Here is a 24,671-nt window from a genome sequence, read left to right as displayed (position 1 = left end):
CTGCGCAACCAACCATAATAATACTACTGATTAATTGACTTCCAGATAAGGCTGTGCAAGAGAATGAATACGTATAGATGTTTTCTTACTCATGTCACAGGATTGGCTAAAGCCGATCTAAAACTAACTTGGTAACAGACCTTGTCCTTATATAGCGCCTGTGCTCAATAGAGGATCACAACCCATCATATATTTCACAGCTGGTTACCCTGTTCTGAGTTAAATTATTTGGATATTTATACACTTCTTTACTCATCCTAGCAAAACCCCTACTACAGTACAGCAAGCCATAATGTTAATATTCTCTAGCTTTCTATTTTTTTTTTCCTAAAATGATATTTGATGAAGCTCAGATTGCATATTGGGATCCACAATCTAAGGTATGGTTCTGGTCCTTTTTTTTAAAAAAAAGGAGTATTTTAAAGATGGGTTTTATATACTATAGCTGTTTTTTGTTTTGTTTTTGTTTTTTTGTCCAGGCAATGCCCAAACATGATTTCATTCATTAGATCCAAATACCTTCCCTCAAATAAAAAGAATAAAAACAAAATCCTACTATGAATCTAATGGATTTTGTCTTAGCTGTAGGTTACAGCTGGACTGTAACAATCTGGAGGGGACTGGTAGCTCCTTTTCTGACTCATAAATATTATTAAAAGGCATACGTTTTAGTGATCTGCAGCTTCTCCTACAATATATTCAAGAAATAGTGTGCTGGAATCTCAGCTAATGTAGTCATGCTAGTGGCAGGAAGTGGGTTTACAGCAGAATCAATTTAAAACATTCCTGTTGTGTTCATAATTAACCCACTGGGGTGGAAAAAAATTAAATCCAACATCAAGCTTTTCATGCCAACTAGCTCCTTATCAGGCCTGTGATAAGTGACTTTTTGAAGGAATGCCAGCTCTTGCTTCACAACAGCTTCATTGGCTCATGGTAATAAAATTGCAAATGCCATTTTACGCAGTGACAGTGCGTACATTGTTCCCCATCAGCTTGACATCTGCTTTCCAGTAACGCTTTCCATCTTTGGGCAGTGATGCCAGCAAGAGCATTCGCACATATCTAAAGGTTGACCCCTGGATTGACTACAGCAAGTTGGCAACGGGTTCTCCCACCCACCCCGACTCTTGCCTGGTCAGAAAAGAAAAAAACCAGTCATTTGAAGCTGCAGATCTATTAAAAACCCTAAAACAAACACAATTCCAAGAGAGTCATGGTCATACTCAGTGAATAACACCACCTAATAGCAAAATACTAACTCTGTCAATCCAGGAGCAATTTTGTTCACATGCGCCAAGACAAATCTCCTTGTCAAATGATGCAATATCTTTGTGCAGTGAAGGATAGGTATGCTGAAGACATGAAGGGCCATCCTTACCTGTAACATTTCTATTAAAACAGCAATTAATTTGCTAACCTCATAACCTTTCCCACACTCTCTGCGCAACATCCACACTGAGAAAATTGCCCTATCTAGCCACATTTTTTTCTAGACACAACATGAGATGAAAACAGTAGCCTACATGTAATTGTTTTTTCCTGACAAACCTTTCCCTGTCATTGTTTTTCACATCCTATTAATGCCTATAGATTATCTCCTCCCCAGAAGAAAACAAATCTGTTTATTTTAGTGGATTGATTGCACGAATGACTCTAATGTTTAATAAAATCTGTTAGCAAATAATCCCATCATTGTGTAATATAGGCAGTCACATCTGCTTCTGTGCTGATTTCACTACGAGCAAAATCCATTTTAAGTGGTGGTAATATTGCTCGAACAACACTACCAAGTTATGGAAAAAATAATCTCAGAATGCATATTGCATTGCATATGAACTTGTGGCCATATCATTGGTAACATCTAAAGGAGAAAAAAATGCAATCTGAAAATAGGGCTAAACTGGACATTGGTGGGATTCTTCTGAAGTGCAGAACGAAGGACTGAAAATGTTTTGTTCACCAAACAAAACTTCCAATCTAGGCAGAAATTCAGATGAGGAAAATTAATTAAGCTTTCTTGTTTCTAATAAAAATAAGAAGCTTATTTCCCCAGTTAGACAATTATTTTTTTCCCTGTTATGGTTCTGAATATATAAGTCTCCACATTATACTCCAGGGAGTTAGGGACCTCTCTGTTTAAGGTGCTTCCAAATGTTATCTCTTTGCGCTGGACTTAAAATATGTTTCAACCCCTTTTGCCTAGGTAACAGTTCTTCCATACTTATGTCAATGTCATCTTCCTTGCTATCTACACTTCTTCAACCTTGTACTTTCCAAATGTATGAGAAACAACCAGATTTGCAAGCATTGCTTGCTAAACCACGGAGTTATATTCTCAATGTGCATGTTATATAACAGATTCAGGATGATATAGACCGTAATTGAAATAAGTTGCACATCCCCAAAGGATTTGTTGCCCAACCACATAGGAACATGTATTCAACCTTGGGTGAAACTGAAAAATTAAGCAGGGTCATTGCTGGTTAATCCTTGGATGGGAGAATAGTATAATAGGGGTATAGACTGGACTGGGAAGCTAAAAGAAAGCCACAGATGGCAAGCTGCTTCCATTTAGTTGTCAAGAATATTACATGGATGTGTTCATAAAGTCACATAAGTCCAGCTGGACTCAAAGGTCTACCTTTACTAGATGTTCCTCATCCATTTCCTTTGGAATGGTGGACTCCATACCCTGTCATAAACAACTCTTTGAAAACCGTTTTTTTTTTTTTGGTGGGAGGAGGTGGACTCAATAGTCTAAATGGCCTCTTCGAACTCTAAAGTGCTATTAAAATTTGTTTGCAGTATAGTGCATGTTGAAACTCAAGCTGAAAGTATGGCTGAGTTTATGAGCTAACTGAAAAAAAAATCTCTGGATTGTGGTTTGCAAGTACATTTTGCCTAGGTTCTTGGCAGCAACAAATTGACCATCAGCATGATGGAAATCATATGCTCCCTCACTGCAACCAGCAAAGACTTGGAGCAAGGTGTTTCCATTACAGCCATAGAAGATCAGAGTTGCTCTAACTAGCAGAAAAGGCCATTGGATTTTTATACCTAGATAAATTCTTCCAGCTCTTTCAATCTTACAGCATGGATTAAACAAGCAGGCAACAACCCCAGTTCATTTCAGCTGTGCTTTAGAGCTGAACAGCAGCCAGATTTATACAGATGTTCAAAGAAGGAAAATATTCGCCAAATGGAATCATCCTCAATCATCTTACTCTGCTACTTGTGAAAGCCGCTACCATAGTAAACATTGCTTAGAGTTGTAAAGAGACATGCAGAGAGAAAAGGAGCCCAAGGATATCACTTAATCAACATGAAGAAAGGGAAGGGTTTTCACTATTATTCTTTTAGTAAAGTCAGATTATAAAAGCATTGAATCCACAGCATGAAGGAGCCACAATTACCATAGATGTCAAGGAACAGGGTATACAACACTGTGATGGTTAACTTAGTACATGCGCATTGCAGACCAGAGGCAAAGTGTGAAAATGGCACTCTCTTTCCTGGTGATAAGGAGATGAGCTATTGTTATTGAGGAAAAGGCCAATAATAACAGCTCACAACCCCCCACATGATGTGCGCTGGCAAATTAGAATAGCATCTCCTAACGACACTTATCTAACCAACATTTCTCTTACATGTTCTTCTACCACTGTCTCTAGGAATACAAGAGCTTGTCTATATATACAACCAACTTCCCAGCTAGATGTCATCTAGCTGTAATGGACTTTAACTCTCATTATTCCTAGCCAACACAACACAACACAACAATTCAGGAATTATGGGAACTGAACTCCAGAATATGTGGGGGACACCAGAGGAGACTGATGAATAAAACCTGAAGAAAAGGACTTCAAGAAGTCTAGAGCATCTTGGTGCCAAACACTTAGAAAGGTAGGAGTTCTGAGCACAGTTGGCAAATCTCAGATAACAATATGGGCTCAGCACCACTAACACAAAAGCACAGTGGCAAGTTTAAAATTTTCTTTTTGGCTCTGGAGCTTCCCCTTCCCTTTTCTATGAAAGCTCTGAATAACTTTTATGTAAATTAAATGTAAATTAAAGACACAGAAGAAGCTATGAAGCCCTGTGGCCATGGCCAAAATCTATTTTGGGTGAGCAATTTGGGACATGGTCTTATCAAGGTCTAGTTGCGTGCAGCACAGTTCTACAACTCCTTGGCTCCCTTTCATCTAAGATATTTCAGCCCTTACAGAAAATTCTCATCTGTCTTCCTCGAGTTACAAGAGGACCTTGCAGGTTAGAGCACTGATGAACTTTATCTCATAGTTCTAGGTTCATTCTTTAAAACATGAAGCAAGAAGGATTTGACGATGTCCAAAGGGTCGACATAGCTTACAATAAAGAATGCACGTATCCTATTTCAGAGAAAACCATTACATAATCTGCATCATCTTCCATGCTTTATGATCAAAGGGGGTCAAAGAAATTGAAGCACGCTCCATCTTAGATGACTGCGTTCAAATGAAATAACAATGTGACAAATGAATGATCTCTTTTTGTACTGGCTGGAAGCAAGAATGAAATCAAACAGAGTTCCATGAAGACCATGCCATTTACACATAAATCTTGTTGATTACCTTTTCACCACCACAACATCTAACCAGCATAGCTCTTTCACTCTCTTTCTCCATTCACACACACACACCCTTAACACTGGTCTAGGCATAACCTAGTGAAGTTGTGTGACCAAACTTATCCCTCATCCTCCTCTCTCAGGGACAGGGCTTTACATCCAACCAGGTGATAGTTGCTCGATTATCAAACTCAAACTCTTTCCCTTCTGCCCTGCAATTCGGAGTACAAAACCCCAAAATATGAGGTACAGTCTCACAGTGATGATTAAAAGGAAGACATTCACTTGCGGTAAACAGTTATATGCCCAGAACATTTCTACAGATTCAAGGTCTTCTGGAATCTGAAGGCAATGTGCTGAACACTGCAGACCCCTCAATATATACTCTATTTCAGAGTACTCTTTTGAGGCTATATTTGAGGTTTTATCATTTTTTCTGCTGATTTTGGGCTCATTGGGGCTGCCTCTCCTCCCTACAGAAACCACAGTGGTTGATTACAAGATTGCAGAGTGGGGCACTATCACTGGTGCTCCCTTTGAAATGGTCGAAGGAAGATATATCTAGCCAGTCTTCCACATCTTCTCATCCCCCAGACATGCCATGTGAACATTATTTCCACAATGATGTTTTCTGTCTCTATTTCTATGCCTATTCCTGCATATACCTCTTTTCTTTAATGCTCTAATTCCTAGAATTTTTGGAAATAATAATAATAATAATAACAACAACAACAGCAGCAGCAGCCGCCGCCCACCAGGAATGAATACTCATACTGCATATAAATAAAACAAATTAAGATCCACAATACAACTCTCTATAAAGAGAGACCCAGGTGTAACTCCTGGGTCCCTGGCCAAAGTCTATTTGTGGGGTGGGGGGAAGCAATTGGGGCTGTGGTGCTCTCAAGGACTAGTTGCCTGCTGTGAAGTTTTGACATTTTCATCTGTGAAATGTCAACCCTCCAAAGAAATTCCCATCGGTGTTTCTGGAGCTCTGCATCAGAGATGCACGTGTGATGGACCAACTTTTTCTTGCAAAAATATATTTTACATCTTTTTGTTGGGACCAAAATCCAAAACTGAAAATATCAGACCACGGCACAGGAAGATTACATCTCTATTTATGTGTAGAATTTTCCCAATAGTTAGTTAAGGGATAGCCCAGTTTTTAAATTACCAAGACAATGATCCGTAATGGATGCTCCAGGCAACATTATTGATTTCCTCTGCCTCTGCTGTTCCCAGCAGCAAATATCTATGCCTTTTGGTCTTTCAATCACCTTTTTTCCACTTCAGCCCTAGATACGCATGAGAATCCTATGAAAATCTATTGTGGAATAAATCCCACTGAGTTCAAAATTTCAACAATGGACAGGGAGGTCAAGAAATGGTATTTTTTGTGCAGGGATGAGCATCTATTCACAGCCAGAGAATGCCTATCTGTGTTGATCCTTTACAGCTGGCTACCTTGCACTTTGTCCAGTATCAGCCACAATGGGCATTAGTCATAGTGGTGCATTAATAATGAGTATCAAAAGCACATTGCATTAATTGCTAAGCTAGTGAAGATGTCAATTCAAAAGTCCTGCTTGGTCTGGGCTCCAGTCCTTATTTCTAACCTACTGGTTAAAATGATTACGTTTAATAAGGATTACATTTTTTTGTAGTTATCCTTCCATGTATTTGCAATGGATCCCCAAAAAGATCTCAAAACAGGCTCCAGTCACTTCCAACATGTTAGTTTCTGTGCGCAAAATGTCATATAAAAGGGACCAGCTATCAGCCATTCATTGTCAGTGTAATTCATACTACACAGAGTAGTTCACTGGATATCAGGGGTGCTTTTAACCTTTCCTTTCTAGTTGAGAAGGGAAAGAGAATGAACCATTTACTGATGTCAGAACCAACGTTATGTTTTTCTCTTGCAAGATCTGGCACCTTGGGAAGGTAAATAAAGAATTGTGGAAAATAGCCCAGATGCTTCTTTCTTCACACTAGATTTTTCTGGGAAATTTGGAGAGCTACAACAACTATAAACTCTCCAGATAAAACTGCCAAGCTTTCATAACTTAACTTCATGTGTGAGTGCCCTAAACCACAATTTTAAATTCTGTATGTAACCTCACTTTCAAAGCTTGCCCAGAATCAGCCTGGGAAAGAAAGAAACCCGTTGCAACTTTTTAAAGCCTAGAATGAGTAACCACAAATGGATTCTAATACGCTCACAGATCAGTTGTATGAATCAATTGGATAATTTGCTTCCTGAATTATAGTATTCAGGGATGCACTTAGAAATATATGATTTTCATTAGGAAAGAAGAGTTATAGAAGGAACCATTAAGAAGTACTGGGGAAGAGGTTAAGCCTCGAAGCGTCACCTAGCTCACGGTTACCACCACACTAAATGTGTAACCAGAAAGTGGGATGATAAAGGTTCCTTCCACTGAGTTTCTTGTATATGAATTGTAGTCCTATTCAGGCCTCATTAAAGCTGATAATTTAACAAGTGTTCAAGTGTAAGTAGTCCCATCTTCCCTCAAATTTCTTCTGCAAGAGTTATCCCTTCTTCTGCTTCCTTCTTGGTGGACTTCCACATTTGTTTTGGTGGTGATGATTTTGAGTTTTCTTCCCATCCTTTTTCTGGCTGACCATGTGACCAATTAAATTTTCCATTGTGACTTACACTGAGTTGTGGGAAGCTTTAGACCATCCAAGATTCATGGATACAATGAACATATTGGCACTTACCCCTGTCTTAATTATCTCCAGTTAATGCAAGGACTAGAATCCTGTAACACATTGTCCAAAAGTATCACTAAAAGAAAGCATTTTTCCCTGGCTGGGAAAACAAAAGTATTTTGGCATAGCACTATCATATACAGTGGAACTCCATCATACTATAGATATAGTTGAAGATGCAAAGGCTAGTAATATTCACTAGCAATATTCACACTGTTTGTGCAGTTATCAAGGGAAGAGAAAGATCAGAGGAGGAAACTGGAGAGCAGAACTCAGTATGAACTTGCCACTGCTCACACATTAGGTTTCCTAGTTTTAATACTTTAAGAAGTCTTTTATAGTCTCCTGCTCCATTCCATATACAATGAATCCTAATTTGAACAACTGAAGATTAGCACGAGCCAAAACTACTTCCAACTATATAAGAAGAAATTATCCCAACTTTCTGCTGATTTCTCCTCACCCTATAATATATCAAGTTGTGCTCCAGAAAGTTGCCTAATTTCAGCAGAAAAAAGATGCTAGGAAATATTTCTTCCATACACCAGATTCTGTTCACAGTGAAACTCCAAGCCAATATTCTTTCATATATATTTTTGGACATTCTATAAATTAGCTCACTTTTTCTTATGCATTAATAAAGTCAGTCCCATTGCTAGCTGCTTTTAGGCAACATCATTTCACAGGACGCAGTTACAGAACTGCAAATTAATTCAATGTATTGGCGGAAAAAATCATTTTATTGGGCCTAAAATGTTTAAGGAACATTTTTTTTAAGGATCCAGATGTTCTAGCAGAAGCAAGGAAGCAAGCAGAGGGGAGATATGCTGTTACATCTTTAGTTTAAATTTTTTCAGCTGATTAAACTGAGTGAGAGAAAGTGACCCAACTTTCAATGAGAAAAGTCCCAACTACATTCTGAAGGGCAATATTTTTGTAAATGAAAAAGTAACCAATAAAAGACCAATAAGAATACAGAGATACCTCTTGGAAACTTCTTATGTATTGAACATCTTTTCTATGTGCCCCAAAAAGGCAGATTATTAAATTAAAACAGACTACCTTTACACTTCAAAATCATTCTGATCTTCTTTGAAGTAACTTAAAAACGAAGTTTGACAATCACAAATGTCTCCTTAAGTTTCTCAATAAAGTAAAGCTGGCGATTGAACTGTCATTAACACAAAGCATCCCATATAATAAATGAATGTTTTATGAGCTGGAGAGCAACATTAGCATTACAATGAGGGATTGTTTGGAAACAAGCTGTATTACTGTTGCTCAGGAGATAAAAGAAACCCTCTCAAGGGTAAGTTAAAAAAAAGAATGATTCATGTGGGCCATATTAAATCTTTCTTAAAAGGTTGTCACTTTAAAAAAAAAAAAGTGCTTTAATTCTTCAAGGGGACTTCCCTGCTTTTTAATTGCTTTTAATGAAGTTAATAGGATGACTGGATATAAAAAGTACTTGGGTGCAATCCAGGAAGCTTTAAGTCCCTTTAAAATTCCACGGACTTTACTTTGAATTAGTTGCAGTTTTAAAAGGTTGGATTCTATCCTCTGCTTACTTATTCCAGGGGTGAAATTTATATCAAATATTTGTATACCTTTGGATTTCACTCGGTAATCTTTAAGCCTTTCTTCTGCAAAACTGAGAACAAAATATTCATATGAATGTGAAACATCTTTTCAGACTAAAATCTCCTTGAGAAAATCTATTGCAGTGCAGCTCATAACGCCAGTAAGATGACTTCAATTATTACGTTTCCGATCTTAAGAAAGTTTTAACACTGAAGCAGGTTCAATCCTGCAGAGAGACTTGGACTAATAAGATAATAGTGTGTATGTTAGAGCTTGGGACATATGATTAATCCATCTCACACAACTGCCTGCTTTCACTTCATCTTAATCTTCAGTTTGCATTGGCCAAAACCAATCAGGATTAGATGTGATAGACTGACAGATGAACTCAACTAAATGGAAAGTTTCATGAACAGGTTCTCAGAATGTACCATTCCTCACCAGGGCAGAAAATTTGTTCTATATAAAATATTTATACCTATAAAGGGCTGACAGTGCAGAACCCTTGGCCACAAACCCCTAACCCTTAGATATTAGTAAGCAAAACATAAAAAAAATAAAATAGCAAAAAAGATTGAAATCTTGTGATGTTGCATCCTCTTTTGATGTTCTAGTATTTTTGCACTTGACATTAAAATGTTTCAGGTGAGAATACACACAAGTGAACTCTTGTGAAAATTAGCACGTTCAGCATTTAAAAAATTATTGGGGGGAGATCTGAAGTACAATATAGATGGAGGGGTGGGAGCTGAAGCCTGAACATTTTACTGAATCCTGTAAAGAGTGAGGTTTGCTTGGGCAATCATTAACTTATTCTGAAATTAGTCTATGTCTGAGGAAAACTATCAACGTAGGAGATGGATGTAGGAGACTTGAGAATGGCTCCTTCAACAAGATTGGCATTAGCTCCTTCCTGAAAGGACAATACTGCAATGGCAGCAGTGAAACAAAGTTTCTGGATTCCATTGTTACTAAAGATCTCTAGAACATTAAATCCATCTACAACTACTTCCAGGCAGCCAGTATAACATGATAACATGCTAAGTTGTATTCTTTTTTCTTTTTTCCACCATTCCAGGAAAACTGATCAAAGCCAACTACAAGCTTTGTGGATTTTTCAGTAATATAATGAAACATGGTGGTCTATAAACTTACTAACTGCTTGAAAATTTGTCTGCATTAAGCAAAATCATCACTTCCAGATAACAAAGGGCTGGACAGGGAAGCGTGTGGGGATTTATTTTCCATAGTGCCCAAGAGTAGGACAAGAACCGGTGGCAGAAACTTTGCAGAGAGAGATCCAAACTTGAAATAAGGAGGAATTTCCTGACTGTGATTGCTATTAAACAGTGGAACAGACTGCCTCCTGACATCATGGGTGCTCCACCTCTGGAGTTTTCCAGCAAAGGTTGGACAGCCATTCGTCTGTGATGGTCTGAAGATGCCTGTCCTCAGAAGGGAGTTGGCCTAGAAGATCCCGGGGTTCCTTCTAACCCTACAATTATATGATTCTATGAAAAGCTGAATCTGAATTCTTGTTATGCCCCAATAGTGAATGAGCCCAGGATCCTTTTATCACCCAATATCAAATGACAAAAAACCACATAGTTACTAACTCTCCATATGAATGCACAGTATCCAAAATCAAGATAAACATATATAATTCCTTGCAGAGATTCTGTAAGATCCTTTATTAGGGAATCCCCATGAACCTGGAACAGGGAAACTCAAATTAAAATCTCCATATGCTTGTAAAACTCATTCAATGCAGTTAGAGTCATTCTCCATGTGACCTTTCTCACAGGATTGTTATGAGGACACTTAAAGCCAGTGGCATGTTGGAGCCAGCTCACCCTGGCTTGTGAGAGCTAATTATTAATTTGGGGGAGGGGGGGATTTTGCAAGCTGATGGACAGCAAAGGCGAGCCTTGATGCCTAGTGCTCCAATCAGCTGTTCCACAGCTAGTGGCATAGTATGGTAGCAGCAATGAATCCAGGAGAGCTGATTCTTAAACATTTAGAGTGCCCCACTTCCTACAGCTTACTGCATTCCTTGGAAAGGCAGACATTTAAATGTGATGAATAAACTAGTTCATTTTATGGAAGAGATCTTAAGTCCACTCCTACTTCTCAACCAGTTGCCTCATTTGGTACTTCCCTGTATTGGAATGAAACAATAGCAGCATAAAATATGTATCTGGAGTTGAAATAGAAGGTTATGTACATAGGGTCAGTCAGAATAGGCGTGTTTTCTCTGCACATGATTAATGTTATTCATTAAACTCTTTTATTCTAGCATAACTGAATGTTAGTTCTCTCACATTTTCATTAAAAGGAGAGGGAAGATTTTTAAGAAGATATTTTACTGTATACGTGTGCTTATTAGAGTATGCTAGGAAACAGTGAAGCCTCAATGTTCTGTCATCTGTTCAACACACTTGAAAATTCTACATTATGATTTTTGGAATGGCTGTTTGCCACTTCCGCATTCCAGAAGGATGGACCACGTTTGCTTCAAAGAGTCTTTCAAAGGACGGTTAAAAGCATTTCCTTGAAGTAGTTCAAAGCAGCTCATATTTCTTCTTAAAAATGTAAAGAAAATTGCTCTTCCATTGGCATTTTCACGGGCAAAGCTCAAATAATGTTCAAAGGAAATCTTTGAACATGGTCACAGCAATCTGTGAATGTGGAGCAGTTAAGACAGAGTTTACCAAGACAGTGCTCTCCCAGATGTGCTGGACACCTATTCCCACAATCTAGCAAGGGATAGATTTTCCTACCTCAACCACTTCTCACTTTTTCTCCTGAACCTCCCGACACCATTGCTCCTTTTAAAAATCTTGGACATATGTTTTGTTTAAACAAATAAATACCATTCAGACCTCTTTTTTTAATACTATATTTCTATTTCTTGGGGGGGTGGGGAGGCGGAAAAGCAGAATTCTTCTCTTATATCATTATAGAACAAGAAAAAGTTAAAAGCTTTGGTTGAACTTCAAAGATCAGTTGTAACAGTGTTTTCCTGCTTTATTATCACACCACAGAGGCACAAAGCTCAGCACAGAGCTGCTTAAAATACAGTGAGTATCCAGACTTCTCCAGACCAAAGGGAATACTGGACTAACTGGAAATTTCTAGCCTTTTATGTCTCACAAAATTGAGGGCAAGAAGAGTGCAAAGATCAAGTAACTCTCTCCAGGGTCTGACCTCAGTTGGTATAATGATGCACTTATACCCATAAATCAAGATTGGTTCATAACCATTGAGGGAAGTTTCTGGGACAGTTGAGTTAAACAGAGCTGGCTAGACAGCTAAGTGAAGTCTAAGTAGTCAACTGTTTAGGATGGCACAAAAATAAAATGCCCAGTTCTGTTGATACAATAAAACAGAGTTGAGATGGTAGAAAATATTTGTACCTCAGGACCGGAGTGTTCTCTGAGGCTGGTTTTCATTTGCAGATGGTTCACCATCTGCCTAGGTTACATCTTCAGTGCTGGCCTTTATACCCCAGTAAAGGTATAGGAGTGCAGTATTGGCTTTACTTATTGATAAATTATCTATGGAATGTGGATTTCAAGAGAAAGATTGTCTGTGTATTTTGGAAACAAATAAAGCAAGCAGGCCAATACGTGCTCCGTCTGTATCTCCGCCAGCAACACATAAATATCTTCTTTAAAAGTCAGCTGGAGTAATTTTGAAAATCAATGGATAATGAAGAAAATAACCTTCTAGACACTCGGGTGACAGTAGCAGCTGGAAAGCAAACAATCCATAATTAAAATGGAAAAAAGGCTGAATGGTTTGACTGACAGAATGTGTTATTCCCTTGGTTCTCTTGTATTTCTTTTTATATTACCTTTCAATGGTTTTTTCCCTCCCTTTCTCTTTACGAACTCAGCATGACACACACACTCTTATTCCACTTAACAAGTGGTTTGGATCATCAGCCATACAGGCTGCTCTTGGCAGTGGGCACTTTGAAAGATCTGCCTGAATTTGGTAATCAGAGCTAATTCCTAACATGCCCTAGAAAAAAAAATGCAAGCGTGGAATGAAATTCAAATGGGAACACTATTGGCTGACCTCACACGTTATTTTCACTGAAACTCAAGTGGTACCAGCACTTACATGATAACTGAAAACTGACAGTTCCAATGACTGCCTCATGGCATAAAGCCCACAGGCTATCCAAGATCTTCTACAAAGAAAAGACGCTGATGGTTAGCAGTGATAGACCCAAATTATTATAAAAGCGTAGAGATGACAAAAGGGAGCGGGAAGATTTGGAGACTATTCAGTAGATACAGCAATGTGCATAAATAGATCCAGACACCACAAAACCAGGCCCTAATATGCATGCATATCTTTTATTGTCCCACACCAAAGTTGGCTTGGGCACTTAAAATCAACTCACTTTCTAAAGCATAAATTTTCAGCCCGTCACACATCAGGGATGTCCACAGGGCATGATAAAAAAAAGTCACAATGTGATACACATAAAACGGGCAAATCTTCCATCATGACCACTAGCTTGACTTTTTTACCATACCTTGTGGATATCCCTGCAACACATCCACCCCATTGCAATTTAAATTGAAACTGCACAGCAGGTAGCAGCATCAAGAAGCCCTTGGCTGATCCCCCCCAAAACTAAGCAGGGTTGGGACTACTTAGCACTTTGATAGGAGACTGGGAAATTGGAGGGGAGGGAGAGAAACTGGAAGGAAGCAACAGGAAACCACTTCCATATCGTTTGCCAAGAATATTACAGAGAAATGCCCAATCAATCATCTAGAGCTGAGCTTGACTTGAAGGAATCTTTGCTTTGAGCTGTTCTAGTCATAGTGATGTTTGCAAACATTGGGATATGATGAAGCCAAACATGATAATATTCAGGAAACTGTCAGCCAACCAGTGTCCTGGTGCTGGCAAGCTTTGTTCTGCCTCTTCCTCCAAAGTCAAGCCTAATGATATCTTCCAAGAAATGTTACCAAATGCTTTTGTGGAATATTGTTTCTCTTTCCCCGAACAACTTCTAATGTTGGCATGGCAGGAGCTCCTCTGCATTCTGGGACACAGAGTTATGGAAGGAATTCAAGGGAGTTCAGATTTAGCAAATGAAAGGGAAACCTCACCTCCTAGTGGAAAACCCCATGACAGAGAGGTCATTGTTATCCACTGCTCCCAAAAGAACCACAACAAATCCAAAGGGATTGCTTACCCAAGGAACCAGCAAAGAGAATCACTGTGATTTCTTGCTGGACTGGAACCTCAGTCTGGAAATATCCAAGATAAATTTTACGGACAGACAGGGCTTTATGCTAGCTTAAACTGTAGCCCACTCACTCTCAGCAGTCTTCTTGACTGCTAGTGCTTTATCAGATTTCAAAAACTAAAGAACTTTTAACTGCTATCTCATCACACTTAGACCTGGATAACCTGGATTATCAAGCCTAGAAACCACCTGGGACCTCTTCCCCAAGCAAAGAATTTGCATTCCCACTTAGTTTGGCTTTTTCAAGGCAGATACATCTTTCTGTCTGGAAAATCAGAATCCTGTATTCTTAGTCCAAAGGTAGGAATTTGCTCTTCGAATGTACCAGACTTCCTAACACTGATACTTCATGTAAAAGGGTGGCAAAAGAAAAGTGGACCATGCACACACTGATGCCACCTGTGCACACATTTGCAGGGTACCTGGTAAGACATGCTGAAATGCAGAGCACTTGCCTGAACCAAAGCAGACACTGAGGAAATTACCCATGCAATCTAGAGAAAATTGTTTTCTTCTCCGTACATCAAGTGAACCTAAAGCAAGTCATTTTCCATCCTCCACTCCAGGTTTTCTATAACAGGGAAGCTGGTACTGAGTCATAAGCTGTTGTGGACAAAGCACTGCATAAAACATGTAATTCAAAATATTGGGTAGTCACTGCCAATCAAAGCTAATGTGGCAGAGTAGGAGGACTGGGGAGACTCAGCTTCAAATCTCCATTCACTTCAGAGTCTCACTAGATGGCACGTGCTAGCTCTCCACCTCAATCTATCTCAGAGGGTTTTTATGAGAATAAAGGTGAGGAGGGGAATTGAACTCAGAGAAATTCTGCCCTTCCTCTGCCTTGACTTTCCAGAATCCAGAGGAAGGGCAGAATTGAAAGGAAATGGATAAATATCAGTCAATCAATCAACCCCTGGCTCAGTGCCATGGAGAAGTTGGTCAAGATTAGTTCTCTCTTCTACCAGAACAAAAAGCATCAGAATAATGGATGTAATTTACAGGAAAGCAGATTCTGATTGCATGTAAAGGGAAATAAAGATAATCCCTAATAACAAGAGCAATGTCACTGTGGAAACTGAGATGCCTTAAGATGGATCCTTGCACTGAACAGGTGGCTGGAAGTAATGACTTAAATTGGTTATCTTCCATTTCTAGACTTTTATGGTTCTGATATGCCCATGTAGTGAACCATTTATTGCATTTATTTATTCTACTTCTATACTGACTCAGAGCTCACAGCATGACTGACAAAAACATCTGTAACAGTTGAAACATCTGCAGTAAATATCAATACATTTGAACAAACAATAACTAATCACAGTTACAACGTGAGGATAAATTACAATGACAGTGATAATGAGAAATAAATCAAATCATAACAAAACCCAATAAAATACTACCAACAATTAAATCACTGCAATGTTTCAAAAGGAAACAAATCCAAGATGTATACGTCTTTGATTAATAAGTCAAAGTTGGTGACAATGCTCTTTGGAAAAGTTCTATCTATGATAGCTTTTGGGAAATTAGAAGGAATGAAGCATATCTATGTTGTAAAAGGAGGGTATTCCAACAGAGAAACAGTGCTGCCTGGTATAATGGTACATGGGAAAGACCTTGGGAGACTGGGCCAAGAGACACTGCCAAGGGAACAGTCAGATAAGAGACAGCATAGCCCACCGCTGCATAATGGGTGGGGCAAGAGGCTGATAAGGGACCCTCCCTAGTTTCTTGCACTGTGAAGGAGATGGTGGGGGGTAGGATTGTACTTGCAGACTTGCAAGATTCTGTCAATGTAGCTTTACAAAAAAGTAGAATTAGCTCATCTAGTTGTGATTCCTATCTAGTTTACTCTGTGAGGCCAATGCCTGGTCACTAGTCCCCTTCTTTAATGAAATGAGTATATGACCAAAACAATTTTTAAAAATGACCATATATAGCAAATAAGCAGATATCATTAGTATTTCCCCTGTCTTCCCTTGCTCCTTCTTGTTAAGAAGAATGGTGATTCACATCCCTGGAAAGTAGCAGGAGGGGGACAACTACAAAGCTTGAGTAGCAGGTACAATGGCTGGAGTACCATAAGCTTTTCCCCTACTGCTTCCTCACTTCTTTGATTTTATCTTTTACTACAGCTCTTCACCACCTGCCCCCCCCCCCCCAATTCTGCTGGCTGGATTTTTTATGCTTTATCAGCTTTTTTTTTAAAAAAAAAAGCTGGTTTGGGTTTCATTTGGTTTTTCCTGTTAGTGAAGCTGTTTGTAGGATTCTTAACAATATACAATAAGTGTAAGAACAGTGGATGTTTCAGGCAAGAAAAATATGCATTCAGCAATCCATGAGTACCCTAAGACTTGTTTTAAGCTGAAGGAAGATTTCTCAGACATGTCCCATCAAAGGCTGCAAACGATAAAGTCGGATTTGAATGGAAAGGTAGCTTCTCTCTCCCCTTCTCCTTCCTGGCATTTTAAGCTATGGGCTTGGAGGAGACTTAGGTATCATAATGTAAGGTATTGTTCCTGAACTGATCAAAAACTGTTACAACAAGAAGATGGGGTGGAGGGTAATATGATAGTGTACCTATATTGGAAGTAAAGAATGATTGTGGCTAATTGTATTTGCCAGCTGCAGAAACTGAAGTCTATGGCTCTTTAAAATGAAAAGGAACTGATAATGTTGTCCTCTGCCTCTGGAGGACATAATTGCCCTGATGGCTCTGTCATCTGCAAAAACGTAATTCCAGCTGAGAAGTTCAGCACGTCAGAAGCAGCCCAGGAAACCACTTGAAATACAGCTCTGCATACCTTACAAAAACATTCACATGAATACAGTGATGTCTACAGTGATCACATGCAAGAAGTCAAGGGCATTAAAAGGGCCAAGAGTCAAAACACTACTCCTTTAAACCTCAGGAAGTACATTTTATAAACATTGGTAGGAGCAGACCCAACACCCATATTAATGTATATGCATTGAAAGGAAGGGAAATTAGGTTGATAAATCTGTATTTTATTTACTGCTTGAAGAGAAGAGAAGAGAAGAGAAGAGAAGAGAAGAGAAGAGAAGAGAAGAGAAGAGAAGAGAAGAGAAGAGAAGAGAAGAGAAGAGAAGAGATCTACAACTGCTTTCTTACCATTGAATGTTAAGAACACCCTGGCCTGAGGCTGGGAGGATCCTTTTACACAGCAAGAGCAAATAAACACTCCAATCAACACCTGGAGTCTTTGAAAAGTCATTATCTTAGGATGCAAAGCTTAATATCCAAGAGAGGAAACCTGAAAGGGAAAAGAGAGAAATTTTACACATTTCACAACATGCAGGGTCAATGTGACAGCACAGAACAGTTTGATCAGAACTGATGGTTTGCATCATTCTTCAAAATCTGCCAGGGCAAGCAGTAAAAAAAAAAAAAAACCTGAAACAGTTCAAAAAAGCCCACCGTAAGGATTAACTTCAATTTATTCCACTAAGGATGATTCCCACCTGCTGGAAAAATTATTATGTTAAATGTCAAGGCAGAACAAAGCAAGGGCAAGCTATAAGGTTTCATGAATGAAAACGTCTTGATATTTTTAGACCTCTGCCTTTACTGTACTCTTTCCAAAATGTAAAAAGGGCCTATGCAGGTCAGAGTAACCATGACTGCCACTTTAGGCTTATCCTTGAATAAAATTTAGAATGGAAAACATTTGGAGAGAAAGGATGTGTGGCAGCTCTGAAGAGGCAAAACAGGAAGACAATGGTTGTAAAGCAGTCTAGAAATCTCCTAGGTTGACTGGACTTCAGCTCCCAGAATTCTCCAAGCAGAATTCTTGGACTGCTGAGAATTCTGGAAGCTGAAGTCCACATCTCTGAATAGCAACCAAGTTGGGGAAGGCTGGAATGAAGGAATCTATGAAGTTGGAGGCAGCATAAAAATGTTCTCCCTCTACATGTCACTGCTTATAGGTCATAGGGCTTCCCCACTGGTGGTGCCTTGCCAAAACCTCCAAATCTTGGCACAGTCTTTGAAAGCCCTCCTATGAAACCAATGGATGTGTTACTAATGTAAATAGAGATGAAATTCCCCGGTTCCAGATCTGAACAGTATAAACACTAATCAGGCCCTACATAGGATTGTTTGCAATGAGCTTGCGTCTGGAGTAATCAGGCATCCATTGTGGCTTTGGCAAGACCATCATTTAGCTAAACACCAAATATTCTCAGCCTGCAACAGCCTTACCAGATCAATGGCAAAAGCATAGCAGAACCACTGATCAAAGGAAAGTGACAAGTCTTAGGTTATGAATGCCTTAGGAATGTTAGAAGGGAGGAAAAATGAAACCTTTTTATTGATCTTGTGACTATGGAATATGAATTCAGTGGTGAGTATTAATGAACTGCAATGATTCTATACTATGAAACAAATACAGGAAGATGAGGCAGAAAAGGACAATAGATAAAAGGAAAATGGGCCATATAACCCAAAGATCCTTTAAAAAGTTGACAAATTACAAAAGACAATGAAGATAATTGGGTAGTACATACGTTACCTAGTGAATACAAGAGATCTTGACTGTTCTGAAAACATTTACATGCAGAACCATTTTATTTCAATGGGACTGAAGTAGAAATTATTTTGGTTGGAGCCCAAAACAACCTCCTTTAAGTGGAACCATCTAAATTTGGGCAGTATCTGAAATGTTTATGGAGATTATGTATATTATTTGAAAAATGTATGAAATGTTTATGAACAATTCACATTCTTCAGTACACATTCACATTCTTCAGCTGATTGTTGTTTAGCCAATGTGCAAACTCCCTTCAGATGCTATTACACATTACACTTTTCCATACCTTTACATGAACATATGCATTTATTAGCGTTCAGGGGCCAGTCAACTACATTACCAAAAGATACACCAAAATATTTAGTTTAACGAAAGGTATAGCCCTACTTCTTAAATATGACCAAAGTTAAACATGTCCAAAGGGAAATGTCTGTTTTTAAGGCATTTCATGTTCAACTATAAATTGAAGAGGTACTTCAAAACAGCTAGAAGTTTGGGGGGAGGGGAGGACTATTATTCATTCTCATTAAATAAAATATAACTCTGACTTTTATGCAACAATTAAATAGCCATAAATGATGTTGATGTAAATAAAATATGACCAGGAATGTATAGTGGTAAATTACTTATTCCCAAATGTTTACTCTTTTGTTAGTGGTTTTAAAGGTGAACTAGAAGTGAAGCAGCAAACACATAGAAGTCACTAAAATGTAAATTGGGCATGCTATGAGGAAATAATTTCAGCCATTAATATGCCAATAACTTGTTGGCCTCTTCAAATTTCTCCTACTGTCAACTGTGATCCCAGCATGACAAAAACATTCAAATAAGCCACGTAAACCAAGAATTTTCTGAATTGTTGATATGGCAGCCATTGCAGAAGTAGCTAAACCAGTCTTTGCGTGATTGTTCTAGAACACACCAACTTAATATTTAGGACATCCTTGGCCAGCTCCGTACCTTCTTTGTACTGGTTTACGACTCCCATCATTCCTGCCAAGCTCATGGAAGATTATAGAAATTTAGTGTCCAACATATCTGGATGATACTAAAATAAGGAAGATTGTCTTAGAGATTTAAGTGTATATTAGATAACCTCCACAGTGATTTTGTAATGCTGTAACTGAAAATATGATGAGGACAAGTTGATTGGGGTTCTCGTATAACTATACAAGAAGGAGATGTAAACTAGATGTAGTTCACCTATTTTACAGGAATTCACTGGAGTTGGGAAAAGGGTACAGAGATCACAAGGAATTCCACAGAATTCAGTTTCAGTTGCTTCTGAAAGCAGGTTGAATCATATCATCTGGAAGTGAGTAGATTATGTAACAGTAAATGAATGTAGGGGAAAACGAATATAAAAAGGTGTTGTGTTCACTTTGCACTTTTGCATCAAACTATCTGGATTCAATGATCAATCATTAACTCTTGTATTCTCAGCTGAATGTCCCTTCCAAAGTGGTGAAATTAATGTCAAGTATAATTCTCCTTGTTTCCCTATCAGGATAATGCTAAAAAGACTTCCTGAAGGAGAAACATTTAAGGCTGTTATGAAAGGAGTTTCTTTTTCACAAACTCCAATCCCTTTGAAAAGTGCCTTCTTCCAAATGTTATGAAGTCTCAGAAGTCAGATTGAATTTAGTTCTATATTGGCATCACAAAGCACAGATTTCAGAGCTGCCCATTGTGTTTCTGTATGAAGAGAAGGGCAAGAAACATCTTCCAAACACCAAATTCAGCTTTGTGATGACAATATATGAACAGGATCCAACCATACTCTTGAAACTAGATTGATAACTCCCAACAACCTAAGATCACGTAGCTCAGAAGCAACTACCCTGATCAATAACAGCTAAAAAACAAACTCAACATGCATATGTTCACAAACAACCTTTTTCTGCACTTAAGTTAAACAGGTTGCATATGAATATTTGGCACAGCCTTACAGAGTTGCCCTGTTCAATGTAGAACAGGTAAGAATAAAAAGAGTTCTGTTGGGACTATGAAGTATCCTGATACATAAATTGCCTTCACTTCATCCCTACAGAGGCAGAGATCTAAATCAGACATTAACCATGTTCTCCATAAACCTGCCTTCTACAGTCTAGTGCCTTCCAATGTAATGACACTAGAAATACTGGAATCTTCAGCCAAACGATTGCAACACATCTATAAAGTTATAGATGGCTATCATAAATCATTAGAAACTCAAACAAATGTTGTTCGTGGAATTCTGGTTGATTTTAATTAGAAGTTAGTTCTCTTTCTCTTCTCCTCCTCTTTTCCCTTTCCTGAAACTAGTTAATATATTTAATCTGATGTTGTATTTCCCTTTCTCCAATTATTATTCAAACTCTATCCATTCAATCATTCATGCAGCAAACTCCTTGCCACTGAAATACAAGTTTCTGCTTTGTGTAGAGGCATGCAGGTATCACCTCACTTTTTCCCTGGTGCAATTCCAACACCTGATGTCCAGCCAAATTTCCACCTCCACTGGATCTCCCTTGGCCACTCTTGTTAAAGTGAATGGTCTCATGGGCCAGGGAGATCATGATGAGAATGGGATACAAATCAATGTTTGTTTGTTTGGTTTTTTGGTTAACATTTAGGGTATAATAAAAACTTTAATCTGAATTAATAGGAGGAGCTAATTTTGGCTTTCAGACTAAAGTACTGTTGTTCCATAATTGGTATTAAAAGTTCCTAGTTGGGCATATTGCACACATCCCATACCTCCACAGAAGGTATGAATACTGAATTGCTATTCAAACAGGAAATTAGTGCAATTTCACATATCCATGTGAGCAAAGATGTGTGGAAACTTATAGTTCCAAAATAAATAGTTGGTCCTCAAAGGTTCGTACTTTTTGTTATATAGTATGATCTCCACTTCTATCTCTGCCAAATATTATACTTCCTACAGTAGCAAAAGCAAAGCCAAAGATTTTATCCTCCTACAATCTTCCTATTACATGTACTTTATACAACCTCCATATTGCATTCAATTACATTCTACTAGGGTCCACCAAGGAATTATTTTCCCCCCTGCATACATGCATGTTTTCTCACCCTTGAATAGACCTAACACCTTCTTGGAAAATACTAACTCCATCTTACAAATAATTTCCCACCTGATAGCCATAATGATGTCATCCCATCTCACAAATGATGTGAATTATGTAAGTCGCATAATGATATCACAACTCCCAAAATATCACTTGCCACCTTGCTCCCCCTGTGGATGTTAGCTACAGATAGTCAACAACCTGATTATGATGCCTGCAGCTAATACTGTAACAAGACCAATAATTTTGACAGCGATTTTCACAGATTACTTAACAGCAAGAAATAAGTTTGGGAGGAAACATTTGAGGTGAAAGGTTCACAACCTCATGGTCAATTTTGGTCAACTAAGAGTCACACATGACGTTTCATTCAAAAAAGAAATCCAGGCTGCATCAACAACAACAAAAAGTCGCATGAAGAAATTAGTTGATCATAGCCATTTCTAATTTTATGTAGCCAGAGATATTCAGTGCCCACAGGAGTATGGAGAATTTCAGTCATTAATGTGAGGATTTTGTGTTACCTTCTCTAGATGGTTTTGGACACTGCACCATGGACTCTTCTGATTATGGCTAAATATGATCTCCACTGGGGTTTGTAAACCATGGTTTACCATGGCTTCTATATAAATCAGTTATTTCACATAACCATTGTTTAAACAAAAGAATGGCTTACAACCTATGACCCAATGAATTTATGGGTGGGTTGTATGAAACCCCACTCAACATCTTGTTAACTTCCCACACACTAGAGTTGGAATAAATAAAGCAAATGTTTTAGGTAGAAAATGTTCACATTAATTTCCACAAGTACAGATTCATGGCACAAAAAAACTTGGAAATAATGACACTTTGCACTTTTAAGATTTATTTTCTTTGGGGGCGGGGTGATCTCTTCAATTCAGCCCTTCACTACTTCTGGTTTATCCAACTCCTACCCAGCTAATAGGGATTCCTTCTCCACAATCCTTTTTGCAAGAGAAGAAATGCCATTAACGCTCAACGAAATGCTTTTGTTCGACCCAAGTAGCCAATCAGTAGAATTAGTATTCCACCACTTTGGAATGCATTCTTTCAATACCATAGGAAGAGAAATAACCAAAGTTTTGCAATGGAGTTTATTCGGAAAGAAGTAAGAGCCACAGCCCATACAATGCCTTCTGGCATTTCCCCATTTATACCAACTTAAACTAAACTTAAAATGAATAAAACTTTTTTTTTAATTATTTGGGCTGACTTTTAGACTGACACTGTTTTGCTGCCTGGCCCCTGCCAATCAAATTTCATTTGGTCCTTTTCCACAACAAAACAAGTGAACAGGTGCCCCCAACCCCGACCCCAAACACCCTTTCACCTGTGCTAATTGAAAGCAAAAGGTCTTACTTTTGAGAAACTGAGGACAGAGTTACCTGGGGAAACTCAAAGCATCTATTCGCTTTTTGAGGAAGCAATCTACAGGTTGGGGTTGGGGTTGGGGTTGGGGGTGGGGGTGGGGGTGGGGGGGGGGAGGAACCCTCCACCCTTCAAAACCTGAGATTTGTGGGACATACCCCCAAGAAGATACGTACCTGATCAGACACCACGTGCAAGCCCGTGTTATTATTTTTAAGCCCTACTAAACGCCACGTGGATTAGAAAAAGGAAATAGGCATTTTGCAATAACGCTCCCCCCCCCTTTTCCACCCAGCAAACCGTCCTGCTTTCGTTCTCCAAGCATCGTTTTCGCGGGTGTCTTCAAACTCAGACCTGCCCCGTCCCCTCAAAACCTAGGCAGAAAAATACGCTCGGATGTCTGGACAGAACATGACCCCCACCGGCCTGGAAGCGGGGCGCGGAGGACCCAGTTTCAAAGCGCCCGGGAGCTCCATCGCTGGCGGAGAGGAGATCAGATCCCCCCGCCGCCGAAATCGGCCAACGTGCGTTAGCAAAGAGACGCTGTTGAAAAGTTGGGAATTTTTTTCTTTAATTTTTCTTTCTTTCTTTATTTTAACCAGCTGAAAAGGGAAGCCCACAGCAGGTGTAGTGAGCGATATTCTGCGAGGAGGAGGAGGAAGAAAAGACTCAATTTCAAGAGGGGGAATCAATTCAGTGGCGGGGTTGGGGGGCGCATTTATTCCTCGGCAATAAGGGGTTAAAATGCGACCCCTCTTTGGATGTATCGACTCGTGAGAAAAGGAACTCTGGATGGTACTCACCACGCCGCTGACGGATTCAGCAACAAAGCGCCAAACGCAACCACCTCCTTTGGGGAGAGAAGCAACTTCAAGAAGAAAAAAATCCCAGCGCTTGAAATCACTTTTAGGTAGGTGGCAGATTCCCAGGGCGGGCGAGGAGGGGGGCGAGAATCCAATCTTTGCAGCCGGCGCTTTTCAGGTGCCACCGGGAGCCTCCTTCGCCTTGTGGAGCGACTAGACGAGGGAAGCCGGAATGGAAAGTACTCCGGGCAGGCGGGCGGGCTCCAATTACACTCGCTCCGGCGTCTCCGAGCCCTCCCCGGGTCCGCCTTCGTTCCTGCAGCGGCTCCGCCGGAGCCCCGAAGACATCCTTAGCGGAGCGAATGGGAGGGCGGGCGCGCTCGTAAATAACCGGGGAGGCCACACCTCCGAGAAGGGACGGAGGGAGGGACGGATGGATGGACGAGGCCGAAGGAAGGAAGGAAGGAAGGAGCCGGGCAAGCTGGCAGCCAAAGGCAGGTGAGGGAAAGTCGGAGCCCGGAGGGACGCAAGGAAAGAGCTGGTCCCGAATGAGGCGAAGGCTTCCCTCTGGTCCTCTCTTCTTGCACCAAAACTTGCTCACCTGCGCCCACCGCTGCCCTTCCGGCCGTACCATCTGGCGACTGTCGC

General features: G+C 39.5%; 1 protein-coding gene across 2 annotated transcripts in view; it reads right to left on the bottom strand.

Moving 5' to 3' along the window:
- SEMA3C (semaphorin 3C) overlaps nt 1-24,365 on the bottom strand; it is a 158,659-nt gene extending 134,294 nt beyond the window's left edge. Inside the window, exons 1-2 of one of the 2 annotated variants that reach the window (XM_088134903.1) lie at nt 24,024-24,365; nt 17,341-17,482 (exon numbers count right to left, since the gene is read on the bottom strand). In XM_088134903.1, coding sequence (XP_087991029.1) covers nt 17,341-17,443 — 103 coding nt within the window. In that variant the 5' untranslated portion in view covers nt 17,444-17,482; nt 24,024-24,365. The remainder of the gene's footprint in view (nt 1-17,340; nt 17,483-24,023) is intronic. The other variant, XM_088134904.1, reaches the window with a different exon arrangement.
- Nucleotides 24,366-24,671: the final 306 nt, after the last annotated feature.

Source organism: Python bivittatus, unplaced genomic scaffold (assembly GCF_059951505.1).
Source record: "Python bivittatus isolate LINGU-HERP-01145 unplaced genomic scaffold, Pbiv_v1 ctg000120_np1212, whole genome shotgun sequence".
In the NCBI taxonomy this organism is placed as follows: Eukaryota; Metazoa; Chordata; class Lepidosauria; order Squamata; family Pythonidae; genus Python; species Python bivittatus.
The sequence above is the reverse complement of the archived record's forward strand: the minus strand, read 5'-3'. Positions and strand labels throughout refer to the sequence as shown.